This window comes from Brassica napus, chromosome C6, assembly GCF_020379485.1.
Source record: "Brassica napus cultivar Da-Ae chromosome C6, Da-Ae, whole genome shotgun sequence".
Taxonomy (NCBI): domain Eukaryota; kingdom Viridiplantae; phylum Streptophyta; class Magnoliopsida; order Brassicales; family Brassicaceae; genus Brassica; species Brassica napus.
This window is the reverse complement of record NC_063449.1, coordinates 15,486,414-15,512,787: the sequence shown is the minus strand read 5'-3', so window position 1 is coordinate 15,512,787 and position 26,374 is coordinate 15,486,414. Positions and strand designations below refer to the sequence as shown.

The 26,374-nt window shown below is 37.4% G+C and overlaps 2 protein-coding genes across 2 annotated transcripts; one reads left to right on the top strand and one right to left on the bottom strand.

The window, feature by feature from the left end:
- Positions 1–8,678: 8,678 nt before the first annotated feature.
- On the bottom strand, positions 8,679–12,584 carry LOC106430598 (myrosinase 4-like). Its single transcript, XM_048761802.1, has 13 exons — positions 11,875–12,584; positions 11,703–11,763; positions 11,494–11,552; positions 11,344–11,419; positions 11,152–11,229; positions 10,979–11,066; positions 10,620–10,863; positions 10,401–10,519; positions 9,565–9,776; positions 9,445–9,476; positions 9,249–9,345; positions 9,051–9,159; positions 8,679–8,968 (listed from the first exon to the last, which is right to left on the bottom strand). Exons 1-13 carry the CDS (start codon positions 12,073–12,075, stop codon positions 8,797–8,799), a joined length of 1,548 nt encoding a protein of 515 aa, XP_048617759.1. The 5' UTR covers positions 12,076–12,584; the 3' UTR covers positions 8,679–8,796.
- An 8,411-nt stretch (positions 12,585–20,995) lies between these two features.
- Positions 20,996–23,717, top strand: LOC106430595 (probable sucrose-phosphatase 1). Its single transcript, XM_022705663.2, has 8 exons — positions 20,996–21,185; positions 21,281–21,583; positions 21,670–21,771; positions 22,193–22,387; positions 22,619–22,909; positions 22,993–23,179; positions 23,275–23,321; positions 23,423–23,717. Exons 1-8 carry the CDS (start codon positions 21,126–21,128, stop codon positions 23,507–23,509), a joined length of 1,272 nt encoding a protein of 423 aa, XP_022561384.1. The 5' UTR covers positions 20,996–21,125; the 3' UTR covers positions 23,510–23,717.
- Positions 23,718–26,374: the final 2,657 nt, after the last annotated feature.

Here is a 26,374-nt window from a genome sequence, read left to right as displayed (position 1 = left end):
TTTCGCGAAAATCAGAAAACCCTAACGCCGTTTCTCTCAAAAGCGATTTCGAAGGCGATTTTCGTCGATTCTCTCTAATCCATCGTTCTCACCGCCAGTTATCTCTCCGCCGTTATCACCGTCGTTCTCACCACCGTTCTCACAGCCGCTTCCTCTATTTAAGATCCGAGAGGAAACCCTAGCGCACATTCTCTCAGAGGCATCTCGTTGAAATCCACCGCCAGTAAGTTATATCTCTTACTGTCGAGTGATTGATTGAGGAAAAGATGAACATAAAGCTGGAAGTCTTGGAAGACTTATAATTAAGTCGTCTGGAAAGTCTTCCAGTTGGAAGAGCTGGAAGACTTTCCAGACGACTTAATTATAAGTCTTTCAGCTGGAAAACTTGTCAGACGACTTAATTATAAGTCTTTGATTGTTTGAGATGGTTGTCTTTGATTGTTTTGCAGGAAAAAAAAATGGAGATGCCAGAACTCCTCCGTAGGATATATATATTAGGGGAAGAGCCCCCCGCAGTGCATAGCATTTCGTATCATACTTGTTGGACGTTGCATGCTGCTTTAAAGAAAGCTCTTCATGATGACGAATATGAAGAGCTGAAGGAGTCGAAGTTGGGAGTTTTCATCAAGTTCCATGAGCTGGGATTTGATTGGGCTTCTAGGCTGGTTCACTACATGCTCGGTTTCCAGCTGGACATAAAGAAGAAGTATGAGCTGTGGAGTCTCGTTGGTCCACAACCTGTGAGGTTTTCACTATTAGAGTTTGAAAACCTCACTGGTCTAAACTGCGAGTATATCGAGGACCTTGAGAGACCCCACTCTGTTGTTACAAAGGAGTTGACTTCTTTTTGGGAGATGTTGGGAGTTCATGTCGAAGTTGGACCATCTACTCAGGAAATAATAGCAGCACTTGAGAGATGCGAAGGGTGGTCTCGGGATGATCGCAAGCGGCTCGCGTACCTTGCCATCTTCACTGGATACATTGAAGGGAGAAAGTATTCAACCCCTACACGGGTTAGTCTGGCAAGGCTAGTGATGGAGCTAGAATAGTTTGAGAATTATCCATGGGGGAGAGTCGCGTTTAAGGTACTGATGGACTCTGTGAAGGGCAGAGATATTTCGGGTTGTTACACTATTAATGGTTTTGCGCAAGCTCTCCAGTTCTGGGTGTACACAGCTCTTCCGGAATTGGGTGCTACTTTTGGTAATCCTCTCCCAAACAATCCGTCTCCACCGATACTGGCTTACAAGGGTCGCAAAGGATGCATACAGTTTAAAGAGGCTATCCTCAGTCAGGTATTTACTTCAATCTGGACGACATCGCAGAAGACTTATATTTAAGTCGTCTGATAAGTCTTCCAACTGGACGACTTAGTAGAAGACTTATAATTAAGTCGTCTGGAAAGTCTTCCAGCTGGATGACTTAGTAGAAGACTTATAATTAAGTCGTCTGGGAAGACTATCCAGACTACTTAATTATAAGTCTTCTACTAAGTCTTCCAGCTGGAAGACTTTCCAGACGACTTAATTATAAGTCGTCTACTAAGTCGTCCAACTAGAAGACTTTCCAGACTACTTAATTATAAGTCGTCTGCGAAGTCTTTTCTTTCTATCTTTCTTAATCCGTCAAATATCTAAGTTCATATCTTCTATTTACTGCAGACTAGGGTGATCAACTTTGTTCAGAAGGACATTGGTCAAATGTTTCCAAAATGGGAGTTTGATGTTGAGGACACGCCCGCGGAGAACATAATTAAACTCATGTTTGTGAAGAAACCGTGGAAGTGGACCATGGATTGCTGGGAAGTCACCGGTACTTGGGTCAATACAAAGGCAGCGGTTGTGAGTCCAGCGAAGAAAAACGTAGTGAAGGAAGACAATCCAAGACCTCGGAAGAAAGCTCGTAAAGAGGCACCTGCAGAAGCTAGTGAAGAGGCAGCTGTAGAGGCTAGTGAAGAGGTGATTACGATTGTTGGTGGGTTGACCAAAGAGGATATTAAAACCATGTTCAAGGACATAGCTGATGCCATGAGGGAAGGGTTTGGGACGTGCCTTAAGGAGATCAAGTATCTGTCGGAAAGGGTGGAAGCTGTGGAGAAGAAGGTTGGTATCACCACAAAACGGAAAGGGACATCATCTCAAAACACTACCTCTCCACCTAAACCGATGCTCGAACCCGGGGTTAGTAACGAATCTTCTCCCAACAAGAGATTGACTAGACAAAGTCTTAAGAATAAGAATTGAAAAGTTGCATTTGCTTTGTTTCTTGTATATCAGAACATGTGTGCTTTGTTTATAGTGTATGGATTTTATATATGTATTTTGTTTCTTGTTTGAAAACACTCATTGGTTATTATTGTTTGAAATGGATCTTTGGTTATTATTGTATATTGCAGAGTGAAAGTGTTAATGGGACGAATGCGGGAAGGAAGAGCTTGGCGGAGGATAAAGGTCCAGATGTGCCCGCAGCTGTGCCCGCAGCTATGCCCGCAGTTGTGCCCGCAGCTGTGCCCGCAGATGCTAGTTCCTCGAAAGATAAAGCTCCAGAACCGAGACTTGTTCTATTGGATAAAAATCAACCCACTGTTTCGGATTTACAGAAGGAGGATGCTAGATATCAAGAAAAGAGGGATGTTGCTTTGGCACTTTGCCGTGCAAAGAGTGATCGAACAAGGAAACTTGTTGCCTCACAGCAATCTCCTTATACGGCAAACAGCACGGCCAGAGTGATCATTCCAAACAAAAAGCTTTATCCATGCTATAATCCTTTTGCACCAATTGACAAGAAGAAGTTGAAGGAGCTCTCTGATTGGTTGAAAGCTTGTCCGTAAGTGTTTGCTTTTCCCATAATAGCTTGCTTTAGTCTACAAAAATTGATTGCTTTTCAACATTTTGTGTTTGCAGTCATTATAGAACACCTCTCGATAAAAAACCACGTAAAAGTAGAACTTGGTGGTTTCAAATCCTCTGAACCTCCTTAGAGTGGCTGGAGGACTGTGTAAATCTTCTGCTATGACTTAGATAACTTACTGATAAGTCTTCTTTGTAGACGACTTACCAATAAGTCGTCTGGTAAGTCTTCTACGTAGACGAATTACAAGTAAGTCTTCTGGTAAGTCGTCTACGTAGAAGACTTACCAGTAACTCGTCTGATATCTTCTGACTTGTACCCTATTTTATATGCAGCATATTGATGCTTGGATTAATGTGCTGAGGAAGAGGTACGACGCTAACCCACAACATTTCAGGAGCGAGAGAATGTGCTTCCTTGATCATCTCTTTGCTCAGCAATGGAGATTCAACTTCAAGGATTTTAAGGACTCGGAGCCCGATCAGAACGGTTTAGGAAGAAGACTCCCTGGTGGGGCGTGGAATTATTATGCAGGCACTATACCATCATTTTGCCAATTGAACAAGGTTTGGGGGACGGATATTGATGATATCTATGCGCCAGTGAACTTTGCCGACATTCATTGGATTGCTATGTGGATATCGATCCCTAAGAGGAACATAGTCGTCTTTGACAGCATTTGTTTCAGTATCTCCCCAGAAGAACTCGATGTGGTAATGGAGCCTTTTCTCTACATGGTCCCTTATCTGCTTATTGAGTGTGCTTCCTCAGATGAACAACGTGCCCAATACAGCCTGGAGCCATTCACATATGAGAGACCGACCAATATACCTCCGGTCTGAGCTGGTGATTGTGGCGTGTACACTCTAAAGTACATTGAATGTCATGCTCTTGGGATAGAGTTTAGTAAAAAATACTTTGCTAAGGCCAACGGGAAGACTATGAGGGATAAGATGGCGGTGGATATATTTCAAGAGCTTCCTGACGCGCATGAGTTCGAAAACAAGGACAATGATGACAACTTGGGTGCGTATGACGGGTGATAAACAGGCTACGTTAGATTATTTTGTATGATAGATTAGGCTGATGTGTATATTTGAACTTGATCCCTATTTTGTATTTGAACTTGATCCCTATTTTGTAACTATATTCTGCGCAGAAGACTTACAGTTAAGTCGTTTGGAATGTTGGACGACTTAACTATAAGTAGCCTGGAAAGTCTTCTGAGCAGTGACCTTTTGTAACTATATTTCGGATAATATAAAGGGCAAGACCATCTCAAATTTGTTTGGTAGTGCAATTTGACAAAGAAGTTGACACAGATAAGTTCATAACACAAATTTTTAATACATAGACTAAACACTGGACGACTAACTAGACGACTTAATTGAAGGTCTTCTGGACGACTTAATTGAAGGTCTTCTGGAAGACTAAACACTGAACGGCTAACTTGAAGGTCTTCTGGAAGAAAAAACCCTGGACAACTAAATGGACGACCTTCTGGATGACTTAATTGAAGGTCTTCTGGAAGATTAAACACTGGACGACTAACTTGAAGGTCTTCTGGAAGAAAAAACCCTGGACGACTAACTGGACGACCTTCTGGACGACTTAATTGAAGGTCTTCTGGAAGACTAAACACTGGACGACTTACATTGTGGTTTCGTATGGCCAGTTTCCTTGCATTTTGAGCATCTATAAACCCTGTGTTGCTTCCGGGGTTTGCGTCCTCTCATCCTGGATAGCTCCAACCAAGATTGCCATCTTGATTTCTTCTGTCTTCCTGGACCACGCTTTACTTCCGGAGGAAAGCATGTGCGTTCCTCAACTTGTTGTCCAACACAAGGATATATTTCTCTGAGTATCCTGCAAACAGAAAATCCTTTGAGTACATTGGACATACAAGTGTGGAGATATGCAAACCATCAGATGTTCCAGCAGCTATAGCATGAGAGCAAGGTATTTTCTCCACTGCATAGACACCACAATCACACTTTCCATGTTCCAAATCAACCACACAGTCCATTTTGCCACCTTTCACAAAGAATCGCCATCCATCAATTGGTTGTACCGTCATCGTATCCGCTATCTCCGATCGAACAGCAAGCAAGTATTCAACACCTCGACTATGTTGAGTTGGGAGACTCAAAGCATCTTCTCTCCTTTTCCAAAACCACTTTCCTAGCTTCTCCCTTATGAACTCCAACAGGAACTGAACCGGAAATCCTCTAGCTCGCTTCAGAGCGGAATTAATAGATTCAGCGATGTTGCTTGTCTTTATGTTGTACCTGTCCCCCTGACAATAAACCCTTGACCATAGGCTGACGTCGGCATTCTCCAAATACGTTGCAAGGTCCGGGTTTGCACTCCGTATCTCAGCCATGTACCGGTCAAAATCTGAAACCGTATGAGCATAAGCAGCACCTTTCACCAAGTACAAGAGATGTTTCCCTTTATACTTTTTGACAATGTTATCTTGAAGGTGATAATAACATATTCCTCGGGTTGCCCAAGGAAACACCTTATCACACGCACTTTTAATGGCCGCGTGCCGGTCGGAGACTATCACCAGAGGCTGCTCATCAGATACACAACTAGCCAATTTTGTGAAAAACCATTCCCAAGAAGGTTCATCTTCAGCATCTACGATCCCAAAAGCCAATGGAAATATCTGAAAATTCCCATCTTGTGCGGCTGCAACTAACATAACACCTCCATACTTCCCACTTAGGTGAGTCCCATCCACCACAATGACCCTTCTCTGATACTTAAAACCTTTGATAGAAGCTCCAAAAGAGAGAAATAGATACTTAAATCTATTGATAGAATCAAGTTCTATAGCCGTGATAGAATCGGGATTTGCTAAGGAGATTTGCTCGAGATATGATGGCAGACGCGAATACCCATCTTCTGCTGATCCTCTCACCAATGTTTGTGCATATAAAAGTGCTCTGTATGAAGTGGTGTAATCAAGCGTCATGCCAAACATGTTCTTCATTGCATCAGTGATATGCTGCGGATTCAACCCATCAATGATTCCAACACGATCAATGAAAAGCCTACCAACATACTTCGGAGTACAGTGTCTCCGCTGAGCGAATCGGTCTCCCACTGAGCATGTATGTTTTTCCACATACTTTGTTACCCAAAACGTGTTTGTCCCATGTTTCACACTCGCTCTGACCTTCCATTGACAACCACTAACTGGACATGTTGTCACAAGGAGAGTTTTCGTTGACTTGTATATTCTGAAGGAGAACCTAAACATCACTGCTGTCAACCGCAGCTCTGAAAGCAGTGCATCCTTGCTAACAAAACCCTGGTTGACATAGATACTGTTACCATTCGATCTTCCTCCTTCAATCTTTTTGATATCTTCAAAACACATATCATCATCTTCATCATCCTCATCTTCAAACTTTCCATAAACATTGTAATCCTCACCATTCTCGTCCGCTTCAGCAACAATAGAGATACCAGCATCCTCCTCTCCATCGTCATCCTCCCCATCATCCTCCTCCCCATCATGATTTTCATCTTCAACCAAATCATCATCATCATCTTCAAAACATTCATCAGCTTCATCAGCTTCATCATCTTCTTCCCTGAACTCTGAAACCGTTTCCACTTTGCTACGGCTTGATACACAAAGTCGTACTCCATGCGTTTTGGTTATCTCGAGCAAGTTTCGAACTTGTCTATCACTTGTAACATGAATAGGAGGGGTGTCTGGAGCCTGCATCATTTCTGCTGGTAATGAGTAGGTTATCTCCACAAATTTTGTGCTCATGTCCAGGTTATAATCTTCTTGAGCCATTGCAATAAGTTCAGCATGTGTCGAACCTTCCCCCAAAAAAATGATTCTCGCTCCTTTGACATTATCAACCACAAAATCCCAACGGCAATCTTTCAACAACCATTCTCCATACACTACATGTAACTGACGCATCATCTACAAAAATTCAAAATAAAACACATTAGTAAACATAGAGAAAATAAAAGTTTACTAAACATTGACGCAGACGACATACCAGTAAGTCGTCTGGAAGACTTACCAGTAAGTCGTCCAAACAGATCATTTTTGCAATTGAATTTTAAATAGGACGACTTACAAGTAAGTCGTGCAGCTTTGTTTGTTAAAAAAAACCCTAGACGTCTAGGATAAACGGGTTAGTTTTGCATTTGACCGAATTGTGTCAGATATTTGACTTTTTCTGGACGACTTACCAGCAAGTCGTCTCCGGGAAAACAAAAATTTCAATATTTTATTAAAGCTAGACGACTTATTTGTAAGTCTTCTCAGGTTAGTTTGCAATTCGAAAAAGAAACTTAAATATTTAACTTTACCCAGACGACTTACTTGAAAGTCGTCCAGGCAGATGACGTACGAGAAAGTCGTCCGAGATAAGCAAGGTTTGACCATAATCTAGGAAATAAATCTGGACGACTTTGCTTATCCTGGACGACTTTCAAGTAAGTCGTCTTACTTGACGACTTCCGCGTAAGTCGTCTGGGAAAAGTTAAATATTTAAGTTTTATTTTCCAATTGCAAAAGTAACCTGAGACGACTTACAGATAAGTCGTCCAGCTTTAATAAAATATTGAAATTTTTTGTTTTCCCGGAGACGACTTACTGGTAAGTCGTCCAGGAAAAGTCAAATATCTGACACAATTCGGTCAAATGCAAAACTAACCCGTTTATCCTAGACGAGTTATCAGTAAGTCGTCTAGAGTATTCTCTAGATTTTTTTTTAACAAACAAAGATGACGACTTAAAAGTAAGTCGTCTGTTTGACCAGAAGACTTACCCGTAAGTATTCTACAGCCAGACTACTTACGGGTAAGTCTTCTACACGAACATATCTGGAAAAAATTTCAATTTCATACCTCAAACTAGTGAGATGACTTCCTTAGCACACAGAGTCTTTTCCAACCACCCAGAATCTCAAACGAAAGTAACCCACCAAGAATAGTATGCTTGAATGGCTCTATCAACCATAAAAAAAAATTGAATCAAAAGCTTGAGTTTTTTGGATGAATATGGAGGCAAAGTGAAAGAGATGTTGTTTTTAGTTCATAACAAGTGAGAAAGAGAGAGTGTAAATCGATTTTAGGTGCATTAAGAGATTCAAATTGGTTGTTCATGGTGGTTGGGGTATTGATGACAATGACAATCTTGTAATTACTTGAAGATGATGAGGGTGAGAGAGTAAAAATGTCATTTTCGGAAAGAAAAAAATTTTGATGGCATTTTCGTGAATTATATGAACTTGTGGGGTGAATAGGACAAAAGAAAAATCCAAGAAAAGCATGGGTTAGTTTTAGGTTTGAGTTTGAGTTTTGAGTCAATCTTGCAAAAAGTCCAACATTGTAAGCTTTTGACAAGCAGTGCCATCTCTTACCCATGGCAACATGGGCATTTGCCATGGGTCCATAGGTTCATAATCTTTTTTTGTATTGTTTTAAAGGTCCATAAGTTATCAAAAAATACTCATAATTAAGTAAATTAGAAAACAAAACAAGAAGAAATTTGTACTTCCATCATTAGTTTTGGGATATTGTTTTCTATTTGTTTCAGGTCTAAGAGTCAAGTTAAAAGAAATGTAGTGAAAACAAAATATAGAAAATATTTATAAAAAGGTATATATTCTGTGTTTCGTCTAGGACTATTATATTGGTTAAGACGGCACGTTGACAAGTAATTGTTGGCTAGAGTATATAGAAAGAAGAAGAAGAAGAAAGCCTACATATGTATAATTTTCACGTTATTTATGATTGACCGAACATCAAGGCCTGGTTATTACAACTGTATTAGCAACACATACACATCATCGAAGCTTTATTAATTAATTATAATAAAAATAAAACAAACAATACATAGAGTAGAGTAATTATTAGATTCAATAGGTTGGATGCAGATAATTTGTTTAAATATATTGATTCCTCTTATTGTTTGATTATGAACTCAGAAAACCATTTGCCAGAAGCTTTTTCTCTTCGATCAGCAGGATTAGTGAAATTGACCCAATTCATACCAAAGCGGAGAGTGTAACCATTTCCGAACTCGTAGTTATCCATCAAAGACCATGCAAAATACCCTGCTACGTTGCATCCATCACTGTAATATATTTGAAATAATGTTAACAAACTAATTCTCAAAAGTATGTTAAATAAATTAAGTATGAATCATTAAAACTCACTCGATAGAGCATTTGAGACATGAAAGATGGCTGCAGTGATTTTGAATTCGTCCATTATCAGCAAGAGCATCTGGCAGCGTTAAGTTTCCGGTATCAAGATCAGCAACTCCTGAAAATTTAACACAAGATTTTAACCAGATATATATAACGTTTTCATTGGTGAATCGTATATGTACTGGTATGATGATATGTAAGTACCATTTTCAGTAATGTAGGTAAGTGGGTTTCCGTATTTGTTTTTGATATAATTTAGAATCTGACGGATCCCTGGGGGGTAGTAGACAAAGCTAGGCGCCTGCACAAGAAGGGAACATAAAAGAAAGATTGGAAATTGAAAAAATGCTATGATCTCTTTAAGAAAAAATAATGATTCTAAATCAAAGTCGATGATAACCTGAACACCAATTGGTACTCTGTTGCGATAATCTGTAGGAAAGTAGAGAAAATTATATGAGTTTAGCAAACCCACACACACACGCATATACATATAAGAAACACAATGTTTTATACATACATCCAAGAGTAACTCTTGCATCGGTTATGACATTAGGTTGTGTGGAACGAGGTGCGTTGGTCGCATATTGAGTAACGTAATAGTTCAACCCTAGAAAATCAAGTGATCCTTTGACTAATTTTGATTCTTGGGGTGTGAATTTTGGTAATCTATTTCCGACCATCTGTCGCATTATCTTTGGATATCTTCCATAGACCAGTGGATCCAAAAACCTTAATATATATTACAAAAAATATGAATTAAATACTGCAAGTATATTTGTCAAATTTCAAGGATTTATAACCAAAGCTTTATATATAAATATATATGTTTGTTCGTGTATATTCATGAGATGTGAGAGTCAAATAATTGACGTATAGATATATAAATAGAGAAAAAGACAAAAATAGCATTAAATCAAGTTTATGTTCCCAAACTAGCACTCAAGGTCAAAAGTCACAAAAATAGCACTTAATGTTTTATCAAAAGTCACAAACTTAGGGTTTAGAGTTAAAGGGTGGGGTTTAGGATTTAGGGTTTAGGGTTTAGGGTTTAGAGTTTAGGGTTTTGGGTTTAGATTTTAGGGTTTAGGGTTTAGGGTTTAGGGTTTAGGGTTTAGAGTTTAGGGTTTAGGGTTTAGAGTTTAGGGTTTAGGGTTTATGGTTTAGGGTTTAGGGTTTAGAGTTTAGAAATGAGGTTTTGGGATAAGATTTCAAATTTTGAAAAATAAAAAATTTAAAATTTTCAAAGGATAAACTTAGAAAGGTGCTATTTTGGTCATTTTAGTTTTTGAGTGCTATTTTTGTGATATAAACTTAGAAAGTTGGTATTTTGGAGATTTGCCCATATAAATATACCATCCGACGAAGAAATCAAATGCTCGCTTTGCAGCAGCCGTGTCGCGAATGCTATTTTCGTTTAATGGGGTGAACCATCTCCCGATCAAGGTCGTTCCTATCTTACCACCTTGTAATTTCTGCATGCATTGATATTTTTGGATTATAAGATACATATATACCACATACAAATAATTTTGGAAGCAAAAATTTATTGACATATTTGGTAAGTATATGAACCTGATATCTTTTTCTGTATAATGCTACAACTTTTGCATGAGCCAGAAGTTGGTTATGTCCAACTATATAAGGTTCGGTTCCAGAATCTCCTCCAAATTCACAGCCAGTGCACCGTCCAGGCGGATACGATCCATCTCCATAACCTTTGCTTGCAAGAGAGTAAGGTTGGTTTAAAGTGATCCAAAATTTGACTCTGTCTCCAAACCTCTGGAATAGAAGCTCGGCATAGTTTTTGTAGTCCTCCCTGTCCATGTATCATACATATTCGATAAAAGATAGATCTGATGTGATGTACATAAATAACATAAGCTAACACAAAGAAAAACAGGTGCAATATATAATTTATTTAATGCACTTACACTATACGCCGGCTCAAGAAACCTCCATACTCATCTTCTAGAGTTTGGGGAACATCCCAGTGAAAGATTGTTACGTACGGTTCTATGCCTTTATTCACACATTTATTCATCAGACAATTAGAATTTGCTCATATATGTATTGTGAAGAATACAAAATTGTATAACATTTTTACCATTTGCTTTTAACTCATTGATGAGGTTATTGTAGTATTTGATCCCGTTTTCGTCTATCCCTCCTATCAATCTTCCCTCTAAAGGTAAGCATATATACAATAATCACATTAGTTAAAAATATAATAATAATATAATAGCAATAATATCAATACTAACATTAATAAAATTATGTTCTTATCATATGCACTTACTTGGTAAGACCCTAGACCATGCTATTGAGAGCCGGTAGGCTTGAGCCTTCATTCTTTTCAGTAATTTGACATCCTCCTGTTAATCATATGAGAGTTTCTGAAATCGAAAAACTACATGTATACACACATTCATCAATGATAGCTTCTCACCTTGTAAAGATCATACGAATCACAAGCAAGGTCTCCGGAACTGTGATCTGGAACTTTCTCTGTACATATATAGCAAACCGAATTTTGAGCATGAACGGGACACTTAAATTTCTATGAGTGAAATCGTCCCATCCGTTGTTTGTACACTTAATTTCCCATACATGCTATTTAATTATAAGGGAAATTTTTTAATGAATGATTTTTATGACCTGGATATCTATGAGTGTAATAGTCCCATCCGTTAAGTGCTCTATGTGCTGCACCTTCAATCTGGTACAAATATATATAAATCATGCCGGCCGGGTTTTATATAGATAAAAATAATCTTAACAGATCGCTATATATATCTTTTAAAACGGTTAGTAACAAAGAGATATGTACCTGGTAGGCGGAAGTAGCCGCACCAAAAGTGAAGTTCTTTGGAAAACTAGTTCGGTTGAATGTAAGGGGATTGTCGCAGTTGAAGGGTTCTTTAGCCTTACAGGCCGGGTTGCCAACATTTTGGCTACTTGAAACCGCAAAGAGAATGACAAGAATGGCCAAAGAGAAGTGAGCTTTTGGAATTTCCATGGTTAAGAGCATTGTTATGGGTTGCTTTCTTCAGTTCTTTCTTAGTTGATTTAATTTGCTTTTTGTTGATAGGTAATTTGATGATGATGACTAAATCGTGAACTTGGAATGGTTTATAAAGAAAAGTTTGCGTGCATGAGAATTTGCATGGGGACGACTGAAGTAAACTCGTTACGTACGAATATTTGCAATGATTTACTTCCTCCATGTTCTCCACCTCACGACTTGCTGTCTCTTTCTGAAGTAAAATTTACATAATATTAACGTAACAAATTTTCCAAATTTTATATACTGTTATCGAAGCAAGGATTGAGTTGTTAATACAAAGAAAGTTGATTCATTTTTTTTGAAAATAAAAGAAAGTTGATTCATTACGAATAAACAAATAACCATGTTGCGTTTTACGGCATCATATTCCTCTTGCTTAAATATGTAATGTCAAATACGTATATAGCTTCACAGTTCACACACTATAAATACCCTCACATGTCTGAATGAGAATATATGCTAATAAATGCTTATTGATTAATTCATATTGAATTTATTTCCCTTTATTCATTTTATCTGACGTTTATATAATTAAATTAGGCCTGTCATGCAATTTGGTTTATAATAAACTTTAAAAGTTTGTAAATTTGGTTAAGGGTTTCCCTTCCAAACACATTCTCTTTTAGCTTATTATTTAATCTACTTGTTTTAGTAGCAACCAAGCAAATCAAGAATTGTGTCATTTAAACGCATATTCAATATTATATTTTTATTTTTATTTTTTTTTATATTAGGAAACTAAAACCCTAATTTACGGATTTGGAAGACATATATGAACCTATAATTATGATATATAAATAACTTTGACTATTTTATATTGACTATTTTATATAAACTTTTACCACTTATCATTCTTTAAAAAGCGATGAGATGATATACCTTAAACAGAAGTTAAATAAAAAAAATATTACTAAATGGGTTCTTGATATATAATGCGTAACTGAATATTTCAAATATCAAAACGTATATATATGTTAAAACACCAACTCTGAAATTTAGTATGATTTGAACTGAAAAAAAAAATCCCAATTTGTACTTTTTGAATTGGAATATAACACCGCAAAAAAAAAATTGATGCAAAATTGTTACATATTCTATAAAGGAGTATGTATATACCTTTATTTATTTATTTATTTATATTACTATCTTCAAAAACCTTTATTTATTTATGATGATTATATTGGTTATTAAGTCCCACTAATCATTATATGAGTTTTACTCGGATTCGGTTTGGTACATATTCATTTTCATTGGGTCGGGTTTGGGTCATATTTTTGGATACGGTTTATTTACCCAGCCCTAACCCTGAGGCACTTATCCTTCCTTATGGTGAAGTGGTATATTTTAAATATAAGTTAAATATCAATATTTCAACATGAATTTTATGAGTCATGACTTCTCCTTCACATACTTTGTAGTAGTGCCTATTTTAGAATGAACTAAATAAAAATTAAAAACTACATGAACTCTTATATATATTAACTGTAAAAAGTGTTAATCAACGGTTAGTTTATCAAAATGATGTCATTTTGGATAAACTCTTTAAAACTAAAAATTTATTATTTTTGGGCTCGAATTCGCGCATTCGAACACAAGTAAAATCATCTTAACCACCCGATTAAATTAAGTTTTTTTGTTATTAGTATTGTTATGAGTAAGAATAATTTTGAGAAAATTATATACACTAGAAATTAAGTACGAAAAGTGTAGAATCAAGATCTTAGATAAGCTCAAAGTTAGAACACTTTCAACATACACTTTATTAGAAATCGTTTGAACAAACTTTACAAGCCTTGTTCAATCAGGTTTAAGAGATTACACACACATGTATCTCGAGTGATCAATTTATATAACACAATCAAGACCAGACACAGTTCTTGATCTCTAAGCTATAAAGAAACTCTAGTCCTTGTACTTTTACGGCTAGCTGCTTTTCTTTCTAAATCCCTAGCCTCAACCACTACAGACTAACTTCCTTATATATCTCTCAACTCATCGAATCTTCACTTCCTTTATTTGCTCATCCATATCGTTTGCGTATCTCACCAGCTTCTATTGTTTCCTTAAAACACTTGAGCATACAATCTCCCCCCTTTTGTGTGTATCGATCAACTCATTCATGAACCTGCAAAACCATTATCCACAAGTAACACAAGCACAACATATATTGCTCACAGACTAGCAAGAGGCATTAATTAAACATTCGAGAAAGTCTTAAACATTACAAGCCGAGATTGTTCACAATGGTCCAACAAGTAAAAAAATGAACCATGCATCCGAGAATTAAAAGGTTTTGAAAAGCATAAACACACAAGCCAAGCACACACAACCAAGATCTCCCCCTGAATGAGCGAACGATCCGACAAAAACATCACCCATCGATCCTTCTGCATCCTCTTGGTCCACGGTTGTTGAGAACTGGCGAGTCTGCTGGCAAGCTCCAAATGTGGACACCTTCACCAATGGGTACTTCATCTCCGGGAATCATAGGGAGTTCCTTCTGAAACTGCATGACCTGGTAGATAAGGTTCGGGAAGACTATCTTCTTCTCCTGATCAAACTGTCAAGCCATCGCAAGAATCTGATCATACACCAGTTCACCAAAATTGACAGGACGGCGATTGACGTGAGCATAGATCAAGCAGATGCGAAGTTTGATCATGGCGTCAGTATCTTGCCCCGGAAGCCAGTTTCACTCGCAAACACGGTAGAATTCCTGATACAGAGCAATGAGCGCAGTAAGAGTGAATCCAGGCCACCCCGAGCAACGGTACCCCATGAGAGCTGATGATATCGCCAAGCTCAGATCACAGTTCTCCCAGTCGAAGGATCGCTCAACATGCGGAGTGATCATCACGGCGTTGATCACATCATGATCAAACCGATAGTGAGTTCCACGAACCAGCACACCGTCGGCACATTGACACAGGTTCGAGATCAACTCTCTAACTATCCTAGGACAAAAGGCCGAACATGTAGGACCGTATATGCCCATTCAATCCTCTCGAGGAGCCTAAAGACTTCAACAAAGTCTGAGTCTTTAGGAACCAGCGTGAACCACGAAACCTCGTAGACACAGGTCATCGTACTTAAGAGCATCATGGTTGTTCTCGTACCTTCTCGAGGGAGATCTGACGGGAAAGTCATCATCGGCGAAGATTGCTTGGTTTGTTTGGAGACGCTCTTCAAAAGAAAGATAAGGCACGGGAGTGGAAAGATTGATGACACGACTCGCCATGAGAGATCAAAAGAGAAACATGCAAGAAGGGAGTTTGAAGAATACATAGAGAGAGACCGAGGGGCGAGTGAATATAAAGAGATCAGATTTGGATAATCTAAAGGAGAGACAAGATGAGAAGAAATCAGTCAAACCCTAATGAGAAGCTCTATAACCGATAGAAGAAAATAAGGGTGAAGTCACTCAACCGCCCCATCACTCTAACTGTCCAAGCATAAGCATTTTTATAGATGACTTGTGAGATGAAACCCAACAACCATAGAAACTGTACCAATTTTACTTACCAACTTTAAACGATTACGAATTTGAGAACCTTAGTCACACACATGAATCATTCTAACCGACTCTCGTTCACCACAACTACTATAGTCTCAGATGAGTCTCATTTTAAATAGTACTGCTTTTCTTAGCCAAGACGCATTCATACCTTTCTCATGTAATGACTCCTATAGCAGCCTTTTTATGTCAACTTCAAATTTTAACACCTGAATTTGTAAAAAAAAAAACAAATTTAGTCATTAGAAGATAATTGCTGTTCCAGAGAGTGTTTTTCTCATTTTTGCACAAGGCTTGAGATTGATACTGCGTTTCCCATCTGAGATGCATTCATATCAAGAGCTAACATTTTTAGTTCACTCATTTTTTTCTTAAATATATGTTGGATTACTCTTCAACATTCACAAACACTTCTCTGGAATTTCAGGAACATCTTCATAACTATATACTAACTCTCCCAACAACGATATTTAATCGTCCAAGATTTGGCTTTACGAGTAGTAACAAGTCCAATGTTTTCCTTTCACTCTACCTCAGTCCAAACATTGAACACATCAGATATAAACTGTTTTAGCAGCCTAATCTATTGTGGATGTTTTTCTTCCCGAGATTTGTTTTTGACACTACTAGAGCTATCTACAGTAGGTTGACATTTTCCACAGGGAGACACATGCAAGACTATAGTGATGGGATTAATTTTGACAGTAGGAAAATAATCTAAGACCTTTGTTCATCATTGTTCACAAATCCCCAACGCCTTTCGCAGATGCAAGAAAGTGTTGAGGTCCAATGGTTTAGTAAATATGTCAGCTAGTTATTTTTCAGATGGTACGTGTTCTATGATTGTAAGTTTCTCCTCAACTAGTCCTCTAACAAAGTGATGCCTAATGTCAACATGTCTGGTTCTAGAATGTTGAACATGATTTTTTGATATGTTTATAGCACTCTTATTATCACAATGCACAAAAAAAAAGAGTGTGTTGATACCATACTTATCAAGCATGTGACGCATCCACAGGAGTTGAGTGCAACAGCTACCCAGGACAATGTACTCAGCTTCAGCAGTAGACAAAGATACACAATTTTGTTTCTTTTCTATGCCAGGCTATAACATTATTACCGAGGAAGAAACACCCTCCTGATGTGCTTTTTCGATCATCTAAGCATCCAGCCCAACCTGCAACACAAAAGCCAGCAAGGTTTGAGTTAGTTTCCACAGTATAATTCATACCATAGTTTAAGGTGCCCTTTACGTATTTGACGATACGTTACACTGCTTGGAGGTTCGTCGATTGGCTTGATACCTAGCACACAACCCCACACTCAGACACAGATCTTGTCTACTTGCTGTGAGATACAGTAGGCTTCCAATCATGGCTCTGTATAATTTCTCATCAACTTTTGTGCCGTCTTCATCCTTGCTCAGCTTAACAGTCGTGCTCATAGGTGTTCGTGCACTCTTACTCGTCTCTAGATCAAATCTCTTTACCAGATTTCTCGCATAGGTGCTTTGAGAAACAAAAATTCCAGCTTCCGTTTGTTTGACTTGTAGACCAAGGAAGTATTTCAATTCACCGACCATGCTCATTTCAAACTCCTTTGTCATTGTTTTCACAAACATGTCGATCATACTCTGCTTTGTGGCTCCAAAGATGATGTCATCAACATAGATTTGAACTATCAAGATATCATTTTCTTGATTCAGAATGAATAAGGTCTTATCTACATTTCCTCTCTTGAATCCCGCCTTTAGAAGGAACAGTGTGAGACATTCATACCACGCTCTCGGAGTCTGCTTCAGGCCGTGTAGGGCTCTCTTTAGTTTGTAGACGTGAAGAGGGTGCGTGGATCTTCGAATCCCTTAGTCTGTGCTACATACACTTACTCTTGCAAGACACCATTCAGGAAAGCACTTTTAACATCCATTTGGTAGAGTTTGATCCTCAGTTTGCATGCAATTCCAAACAGTAGTCGTATTGATTCCAACCGAGCCACATGAGCAAATTTTTCATCAAAATCAATACCTTCAATCTATGAATAACCTTGAGCTACAAGTCTCGACTTGTTACGAACAATATTCTCATCTTCATCTATTTCGTTCTTGAAAATCCATTTGGTTCCAACAACATTCACTCCTCCTGGTTTTGGACATAAATCCCATACGTCCAGTCTAGTAAACTGTTCTAGTTCCTCATGCATAGAGTTGGTCCATAACTAATCATCTAGTGCCTCACTTATGGTCTTTGGCTCGATCTTCGAAATGAAGCATGCAAGTTTTACCATGGCTTTAAAGTTAATCTGTTTCTTTCTGGTCTTCCTACCTTCGTTCAAGTCTCTGGTCACATCATCCAGGGAGTGATTTCGATGTACTTGTGTTGAGGATGGTTCCTCTAGTTTGGCCGTGTCACTTTCAAATGCATCATCTTTATCACTATCCTCTTCAGCTTTTGACTCATGGCTTGTATGTCTATTCTCCTCGTTTTGTGAAGCCACTGGTTCCAAATGTAAACTTTGATTATCATCGAACACAACATTTACAACATCTCCCAAATAGCAAGTTCTCTTGTTGTACACTATGTATGTCATGTTGTTGGTAGAGTAACCAAGAAAGATCCCTTCATCATTTCTTGAGTCAAATTTTCTAATTTGATCCGTCTCGTTCAGAATGTGGCATATGCATCCAAACACATGGAAGTAGCTTAGATTTGAAGGTTTCCCTCTCCATATCTCATAGGGAGTCATCTTGGTTCCAGGCCTCACATACACACGATTGATGGTGTAACATGCAGTGTTTATAGCCTTTGCCCAAAACCTTGTGGAAACGTTGTTCCCATGCAACATGGCGATCTGGCCATCTCTTGTAAAGTTTGATTTTTCCTTTCAACCACACCGTTTTGTTGGGGTGTGTATGGAGTTGAATACTAATGCCTAATCCCTTGCTCGTGACAGAATTTGTCAAACGCTGCATTTTGGAATTCTCCTTCGTGATCACTTCTGATCTGATATATTCCTTCATTTTCTGACTTCAGTTGCAAGGCGAGAATTTTAAAGCTTACAAAAGCAACGGATTTGTTGCGTAGAAACATCACCCATGTGTACCTAGAGAAATCATCTACAAGAACTAGGATGTATCGTTTGCCAGAGATACTCTCTGTCTGGACTGGTCCCATAAGATCCATGTGAACCAGTTCGATAATCCTTGTGGTTCTGATATCTGAGAGCTGCTTGTGTTGAACTTTTACCTGTTTTCCTTTGCAGCAAGTTTTGCAGTCAAGTTCAGTTGATGTCTCCAGCTTAGGAATTCCTCTTACTACCCCGGTGTTCACAATTTTGCTCAGACCATGAGTGCTCATGTGTCCCAACTTTCTGTGCCAAATATCCAGTTGTGACTTGACCGTGACTAGACATTGATTTGATGCATTCCACATATAGCAGTTGTTCCCTGATCTGATTCCTTGAAGTTTTATGTCTCTACGCTCATCCAAGGCTTTGCAATCAACTTTTGTGAAAATCACAGTGAGTCCTTCATCACACAACTGACAAATGCTGATCAGATTGGCTTTCAGCCTGTCCACAAGATACACATTTGTCAAATGTGGTTCCTCACTATTTTCAGTGTGTCCCACTCCTTGTATTCTGCCTTGCATACCATCACCAAATATTACTTTTCCTCCTTTGATTGGAGATATCTCTCCTAGAAGATCTTTATTTCCTGTCATGCGTCGAGAACTCCCACTATCAAAATACCAGTCATCAGATCTTCTTCCTTCACTTGAAGTGTATGCCACATGAGCGCATTCAGCTTGTATATCTGACATGCCCCCTTTTCTGATTGTAATTGAATCGAGTAGACGTCATCTTTGCGTATCTAGACTTTTCCAAATTTCTGTCTTTTCAAGTGACATCTTCCCGATCTCCATGCATGAATAACTTTCCTATCCCATTGATAACATGTTTCTTTGTTGTGGCCTGATTTTCCACACACTCGACATGATTTGTGTCTCTATTTTCTTACAGGAGTGTAGACATTCCCTAGTGGATCCTCTTGGAACTTCCTCTCCCGAGAGATATGTTGATTATCTTTCTTTGATCTTTTGGGCGACTCGTTGAACTGTGACTTCTCCATTTCCAGGATGTTCATCTGGGCCCTCAATACGGCCTTGTCCTTTAGCAATCTGAGGTTTCCCTTGCTTAGACACGATAACTCGTCCAGCAGCTTCTGGTAGTGGTCTTTTTCAGCGTTGTTGTTATGATTATCATTCGCTTCTTCTTCTGACTTATCCATATCTTTCCCAATACCTCAACCTGTATTTGATCTTTAGTATCGCAGAGGTTGACGCGCTCTAATACCAATTGTAGAATCAAGATCTTAGATAAGCTCAAAGTTAGAACACTTTCAACATACACTTTATTAGAAATCGCTTGAACAAACTTTACAAGCTTGTTCAATCAGGTTTATGAGATCACACACACGTGTATCTCGACTGATCAATTTCTATAACACAATCAAGACCACACACGTTTCTTGATCTCTAAGCTATAACAAAATTTCTTGATCTCTAAGCTATAACAAAACTCTAGTCCTTGTACTTTTACGGCTAGCTGCTTTTCTTTCTAAATCCCTAACCTCAACCACTACGGACTAACTTCCTTATATATCTCTCAACTCATCGAATCTTCACTTCCTTTATTTGCTCCTCCATAACTTTTGCGTATCTCACCGGCTTCTATTGTTTCCTTAAAACACTCGAGCTTACAAAAAGTGTATGTTTATTGATTATGTGAGAAGATACAACCATAGAGAGATAAAGGGTATCGATTAACAAGAAAGTACAAGAGCATTGAGACTATATGTTTGCTATCAAAGAATTTGGATCCCCCCCCCCTTCTTTTTCTTGGTTCTTCTTCTATAGATAGACAGAGGTAGAACGTAAGGATACTATGATCCGAATTCTTCTTCTCTGACGAGTATTAGGTGCTTTTATGATTGTTTTTAATATATTGTCCTATGTTATGTTCAGGACTGAATACGGGAGCTCGGCATGGATCATCTTCCTAGCTCGGTATAAGCCATGATAACTTTCGTAGGCTTAATATCTTCTCTTGTGCCTTAGAGATATTAGACCGGATTCTTGGATAGGATTTGGAATGGGTTGAGACTCGCCTCTGACAATTAGCCAAATGAATTTTTTTAAATTAACTAGTATTTTATCAAGTAAATAAGTAGGTAACAACGTGGAATAGAGAAGAGATACAAAATAATATTTTGTGGAAAATAGGAAAACAAATTACTGTTTCGTGGAGGAAAAAGAAACAAAATAATATGTAGTGGAAGAAAGAAAAGCAAAATAAAAATTTAAATAAGAGTTTAGGAAAAGATTGACTTGTTCTTCCCAGCTCTGCGCTTGCTCTCTTCTCTCTCACAACCAAAGTCATACTTTTACATTCCTCAGGTTTGTCTCTGATCTCATTCTTGATCAGGACGTTTGATTTGTAACTCATGGAGCGGTTGACATCTCCTCCTCGTCTCATGATAGTCTCAGATCTTGATGATACAATGGTATTTTATATCTAAGATTCTTCTTTCAAGAACAACGATTTTTATTTTACGTGTACACGTTTCCTTCCATCTTCTTGTGTGTGTGTGTTTTCCAGGTTGAACATCGAAACGATAATGAAAATCACTCTTTGTTGAGGTTCAATTCATTGTGGGAGGAAGCTTATCGCCATGACTCTCTTCTTGTTTTCTCAACGGGAAGAGCAAAAACAATGTACAAGAAACTGAGGAAAGCGAGACCACTGTTAACTCCTGATGTTATCGTTACCTCCGTAGGAACTGAGATATCATATGGTAAATCAATGGTTCCCGATGAGAACTGGGTTGAGATCATGAACAATAAATGGAACCGAGGAATCGTCGAAGAAGAAACCCGCAAGTTCCCTGAGTTAACTCTTCAGGTTACTTACTTTCAGCTTCAACACACAAACAAAAGTCTCTACCTAGCAATGATTTTGTATGACAATATTCTGATAAATCCTTGCAGGCAGAAACTGAGCAGATGCCTCACAAGCTTAGCTTTCACGTTGACAAAAGTAAAGTCAAGGAAGTGACCAAGGAGCTATATCAACGGTTGGAGAAACGCGGGGTAATAAGATTGATTAATCTTGTTTGCTTACTTGTTATTTATATTGCTGATATACTTCGAATATAGGAGGCTTACTTGTTATTTATATTGCTGATATACTTCGAATATAGGAGGAATCTCTTACAGTAATTTGCTGGTGATCTTTAAGGTCAACGATTTTTAGTTTAGTCATTCTTTTTGACCCTAGACCCGCTAGTATGTTAGTGTTAGTGTTTCTGGACCGGAATATTCTTATATATATCTTGGGTTCTTTTAACAATGTATCTACAAATATCTCGAGCCTCCAGTAAGAAAATCTCTCTTTATGGTGAACGTAACCGATTTGGTGAATCATATCAAATATCTTCGTTTGTTCATATCTTTCTGCATTTTGCATCCATAATATCATATATGATTATGGTTTTCTTGGTATTGTTATCAGTTGGAGATCAAAATAATCTTCAGTGGAGGAATAGCTTTAGATGTTTTGCCAAAAGGTGGAGGAAAAGGACAAGCTCTTGCTTATCTTCTGAAGAAGCTCAAGACTGAAGGGAAGCTTCCTCTTAATACTCTTGTTTGTGGTGACTCTGGAAATGATACTGAACTATTTACTATTCCCAATGTCTATGGTGTTATGGTTAGTTTTCACCATCTGAACCTCTGTTTTTTTTCAGTTTTCATTCTCTATTATTTATTTGTTGCTGTGCATTGAATCTGATATGACTCGTAGCGTTAGTTTCCCATGGGCATAGTCGAACTGGTGAACCACGTTAAATCTATGTCTCATTTACTTTTCTTGCCTTTATAGCTTGTTTCCCCATTATTTTCTTTCATCCTTTATAAAATTATTCTTCTCTTATTTTCCCAGGTAAGCAATGCACGAGAAGAGTTGTTGGAGTGGTATGCTGCAAACGGGAAAGACAATTCGAACATAATCCATGCCTGTGAGAGGTGTGCGGGTGGCATTATAGAAGCGATAGGCCATTTTAAGCTCGGTCCCAAACTTTCTCCGAGAGATGTGTCTGACTTCTTGGAGTGCAAGGCGGATAATGTGAACCCGGGTCATGCAGTTGTGGAGTTTTTCTTGTTCTATGAGAGATGGAGACGAGGTGAAATTGAGAACTGTGCAGCATACACAAAAAGTCTTAAAGCTTCATGTGTGAGTAGAGTATAACCCTTGTTTCTTTCTTTATCTGCAAATCTTAATGTATCTAAGAGGCTAATTATGATGCTATCCTTTAGGATCCTGCTGGCGTCTTTGTTCATCCATCTGGTGCTGAAAAATCACTCAGAGGCACTATTGACGAGCTTGGGAAGTACCATGGGGACAAAAAAGACAAGAAGTTCCGGGTTTGGACAGATCAGGTTCTGGCAACAGAAACTACTCATGGGACTTGGATTGTAAAGCTTGATAAATGGGAACAAACTGGTAATTAAAAGCATTAATACGCTACACAAGACCCATGAAAATGAACCATTCTCTTCTTTAATTGTTGATATTCGTATTGTGGATAAATATCTCAGGGAATGAAAGGAAATGCTGCACAACAACCGTCAAATTCACCTCAAAGGTAAGAGATGATTAAGAGGGCATGCAGCTGTACACTAGTATACAAATCTATAAGAGTAGATTCAGTTTCGTGAGTATTGAAAAATGTATTGGAACCTGCAGGAAAATGAAGGGTTTGTGTGGGAAAATGTGCAGCAAACATGGTCGGAGGAATCAGAGGTGAAAGATGATAGCACCTGGATAATCTGAACTGCTATTATCTTTTTGGCTTTTACCATAAAGCATCTTATTATTGGTTGAATAAAACTTGCATTCAAAAGTGTCATTTTATGCGTTTTGGAATCACCTATGTATTGCCACAAAATAAAAAGAACATGTATTATGGTTCGTTCGGTACAGTATATTCCAAAATCTTACTATTCTATGATTTAATAATGTTACTTATCAGTAATCATAACGTCTGCCTCATAACATTTCCGTTTTGACCCCAAAATTAAAACTAACTAGAGTTTAACCCGAATGTTCGTGGGGATACTTTTTCATTTGTAAATTTTATAAACTTTGATAAAAGAGTTACTGTTATATATTGTGTAACTCTTTAATTTTATTTGTTTTATTTTTTATTCGACTATTAATATTATTAATATATGGTTATTTGTTAATTTTACATATTTTACTTTGTTATTAATTTTTATTACATATCAGATAATCTTTTTCAATTTATTTAATTTCTACAGTTTGCATACAATACATTTTTTAAATTTATATAGCTATAGTATATAAAATATATTGGGCAAATCTCCAAAATATCATATTTCTAAGTTTATATCACAAAAATAGACCTAAAAAAATAAAATGACCAAAATAGCATTTTTTGTTTTGAAAATTTTAATTTTTTTTTATTTTTCAAAATTTGAAATTTATCCCAAAACCCCACTCCCCAACTCTAAACCCTAAAACCTAAACCCTAAACTCTAAACCCTAAACCCTAAATCATAAACTCCGCCTCTTAACTCTAAACCCTAATGTCTAAATTAATTTACCATTGGGGTATAAGTGTATATTTATCTCTTTTGATAAAACATTAAGTGCTATTTTGGTCATTTTTATTCTTAGAAGCTATATTTGTGACAAAAACTTTTTTAGTGTTATCCTAGTCATTTTCTCAAATATATTTGTTTAGGATAATTTATAATCTAATGTTGTGTTTAAAAAAATCTATCATTTTATTATTTTGCAGGTTTTTATAAGTAAATAAGTTGTTATGTTTAAATAACATAGCCCTATTATTCTAGTATACTAGGGGCACAGTCTCCGCGCAAGCGCGGAGTCGGATACGTTATTGATGCGTGTTTTGGTTTGTCGTAAGGGAATTTGTCGCTTCTTTTCTTTGTAATGTTTTGTTTTCCTATGTTTTCTATAATGCTTATGAATGGAATTTAGGGACGACACATCTTGATTAGCTTAATATAATAAAGATTAGCTATCTCATTGGTGTTGTTATTTTTATATTTTTTCTTCCTAATGATTTGTTCAAGCATTAGTGTTATTTGCGTTTTCATGTTTAAAAGTTGAGGTTTAGGGGGTTGGTAGTGATTACTAAGTTATTTCTTAGTTTATTAATCAAATAGTGTAAGGAAAAATATATTAAAATTTGAACTTTTGATTTTTAGTTTTCTAAGAACAGTAAATAAAGTATTTTTTTTTATTCTAGCGAATCCGTTTTGGAAGAATTATTATTATTATTTTTTTGCTAAATTTTGGAACCAATTAAGTTAGCTAAATTAAATATTATACAACGACTAATAGAGTTTTGAGAACAAAGTGTTTTAGTTTGTTTTTGTTATTCTCTAATAAATAGTCAACTACTGTTAATTGTTATTAAATTATAACGGGATTTGATCATCGCACCAAAAAGCCTGAATAAGATAGACCAGGAAATATAATTTTGTATAGCTTATGGCCAATGTAGTGTTTTAAGTAAAAACTGGTATTAAAATATTTGGGCTTCAAAAAGAACTGGGCCTTGAGTCAAAAGTTGTGTCTGATTCTGAGTGAACTCATGCTTCCTCCGTTGTCAGAAAAGGGACACAATTTCCTCCGATTCCTGTAGATGTTTACAGTATTTAGTTTATGAGTTTGAAAACGATAGTTTGCTTAATTCGTGATTGATGAGAGATTTGCTTACATTAGCGTCGTCTGCTTCCAGTGAAGTCATTGGTCTTCGGCGGTTTCGGTTGCGTCGGATGTTAGACCTGCAAGAGAAAATGTTTTAATTTGTTAATTTGATTGATTTGTACAGAAATTCGTCTAGAACGCAAACGTAACACTAAAGTTGCAGGGTTGTTTATAAATTGACATTGGGGGAGTAATCAATCTTTCTCTCGATTTCCTCTCTATCCTTGTCCAATCTCTTGGGAGCAAGGTTGAGAAACAATCGTGAGATATGGTTGAGACGAGACGTAGCTCTTCCGCCTGCAAGCGTTTCTGTTCTTCGTCTTCATCCCCTGAGCCGTCTTTTTCATCTCTGGGCCCTTCCAAGGGATCTAAGGTGAAGATCGATGCTGCATTGCTGCTCTTGTTGGACCTGTTTGATTCATCTGTTTCTTCTGTAGCGTCTCCCTGTACTGCTGTCTGCGTCATTAGCAAAAGCCCAAGTATATTTTTGCTTAACTACTTAACTCTCAATTCAGACTTGGACTCATTGCGTTTGTTTGAAGAAATTGTTTCTTCTTGAACAAAACAGAACAAAAGTTTTATTTGTGAAATATAAAGACTGCAGATTAAGTTTGAAATCGGTGCTCTGTTTCTAGAAAGACAAAACAGAGTAATACTGAAACTTATTGCTTTATTAAGACAACACACATACACTTACTTGACTAAACATTGTGACTTTTGGAATAGACACAACTCTCCAATGTAAAGTCACGACTTATTACACGCATGTTTTGATACAACATTATAACTTAATAACTAAATAACATAAGACTAAGAACTCAATTACAAACTAACAGCTTTTTCCTTTTCTGAAAAGAAAAAAAAATGACAGAAGAAATTGGTCTTATTACAAATGAACTAAAATCCATTTCCAGAAAGCGTGTAAAAATGCAGACA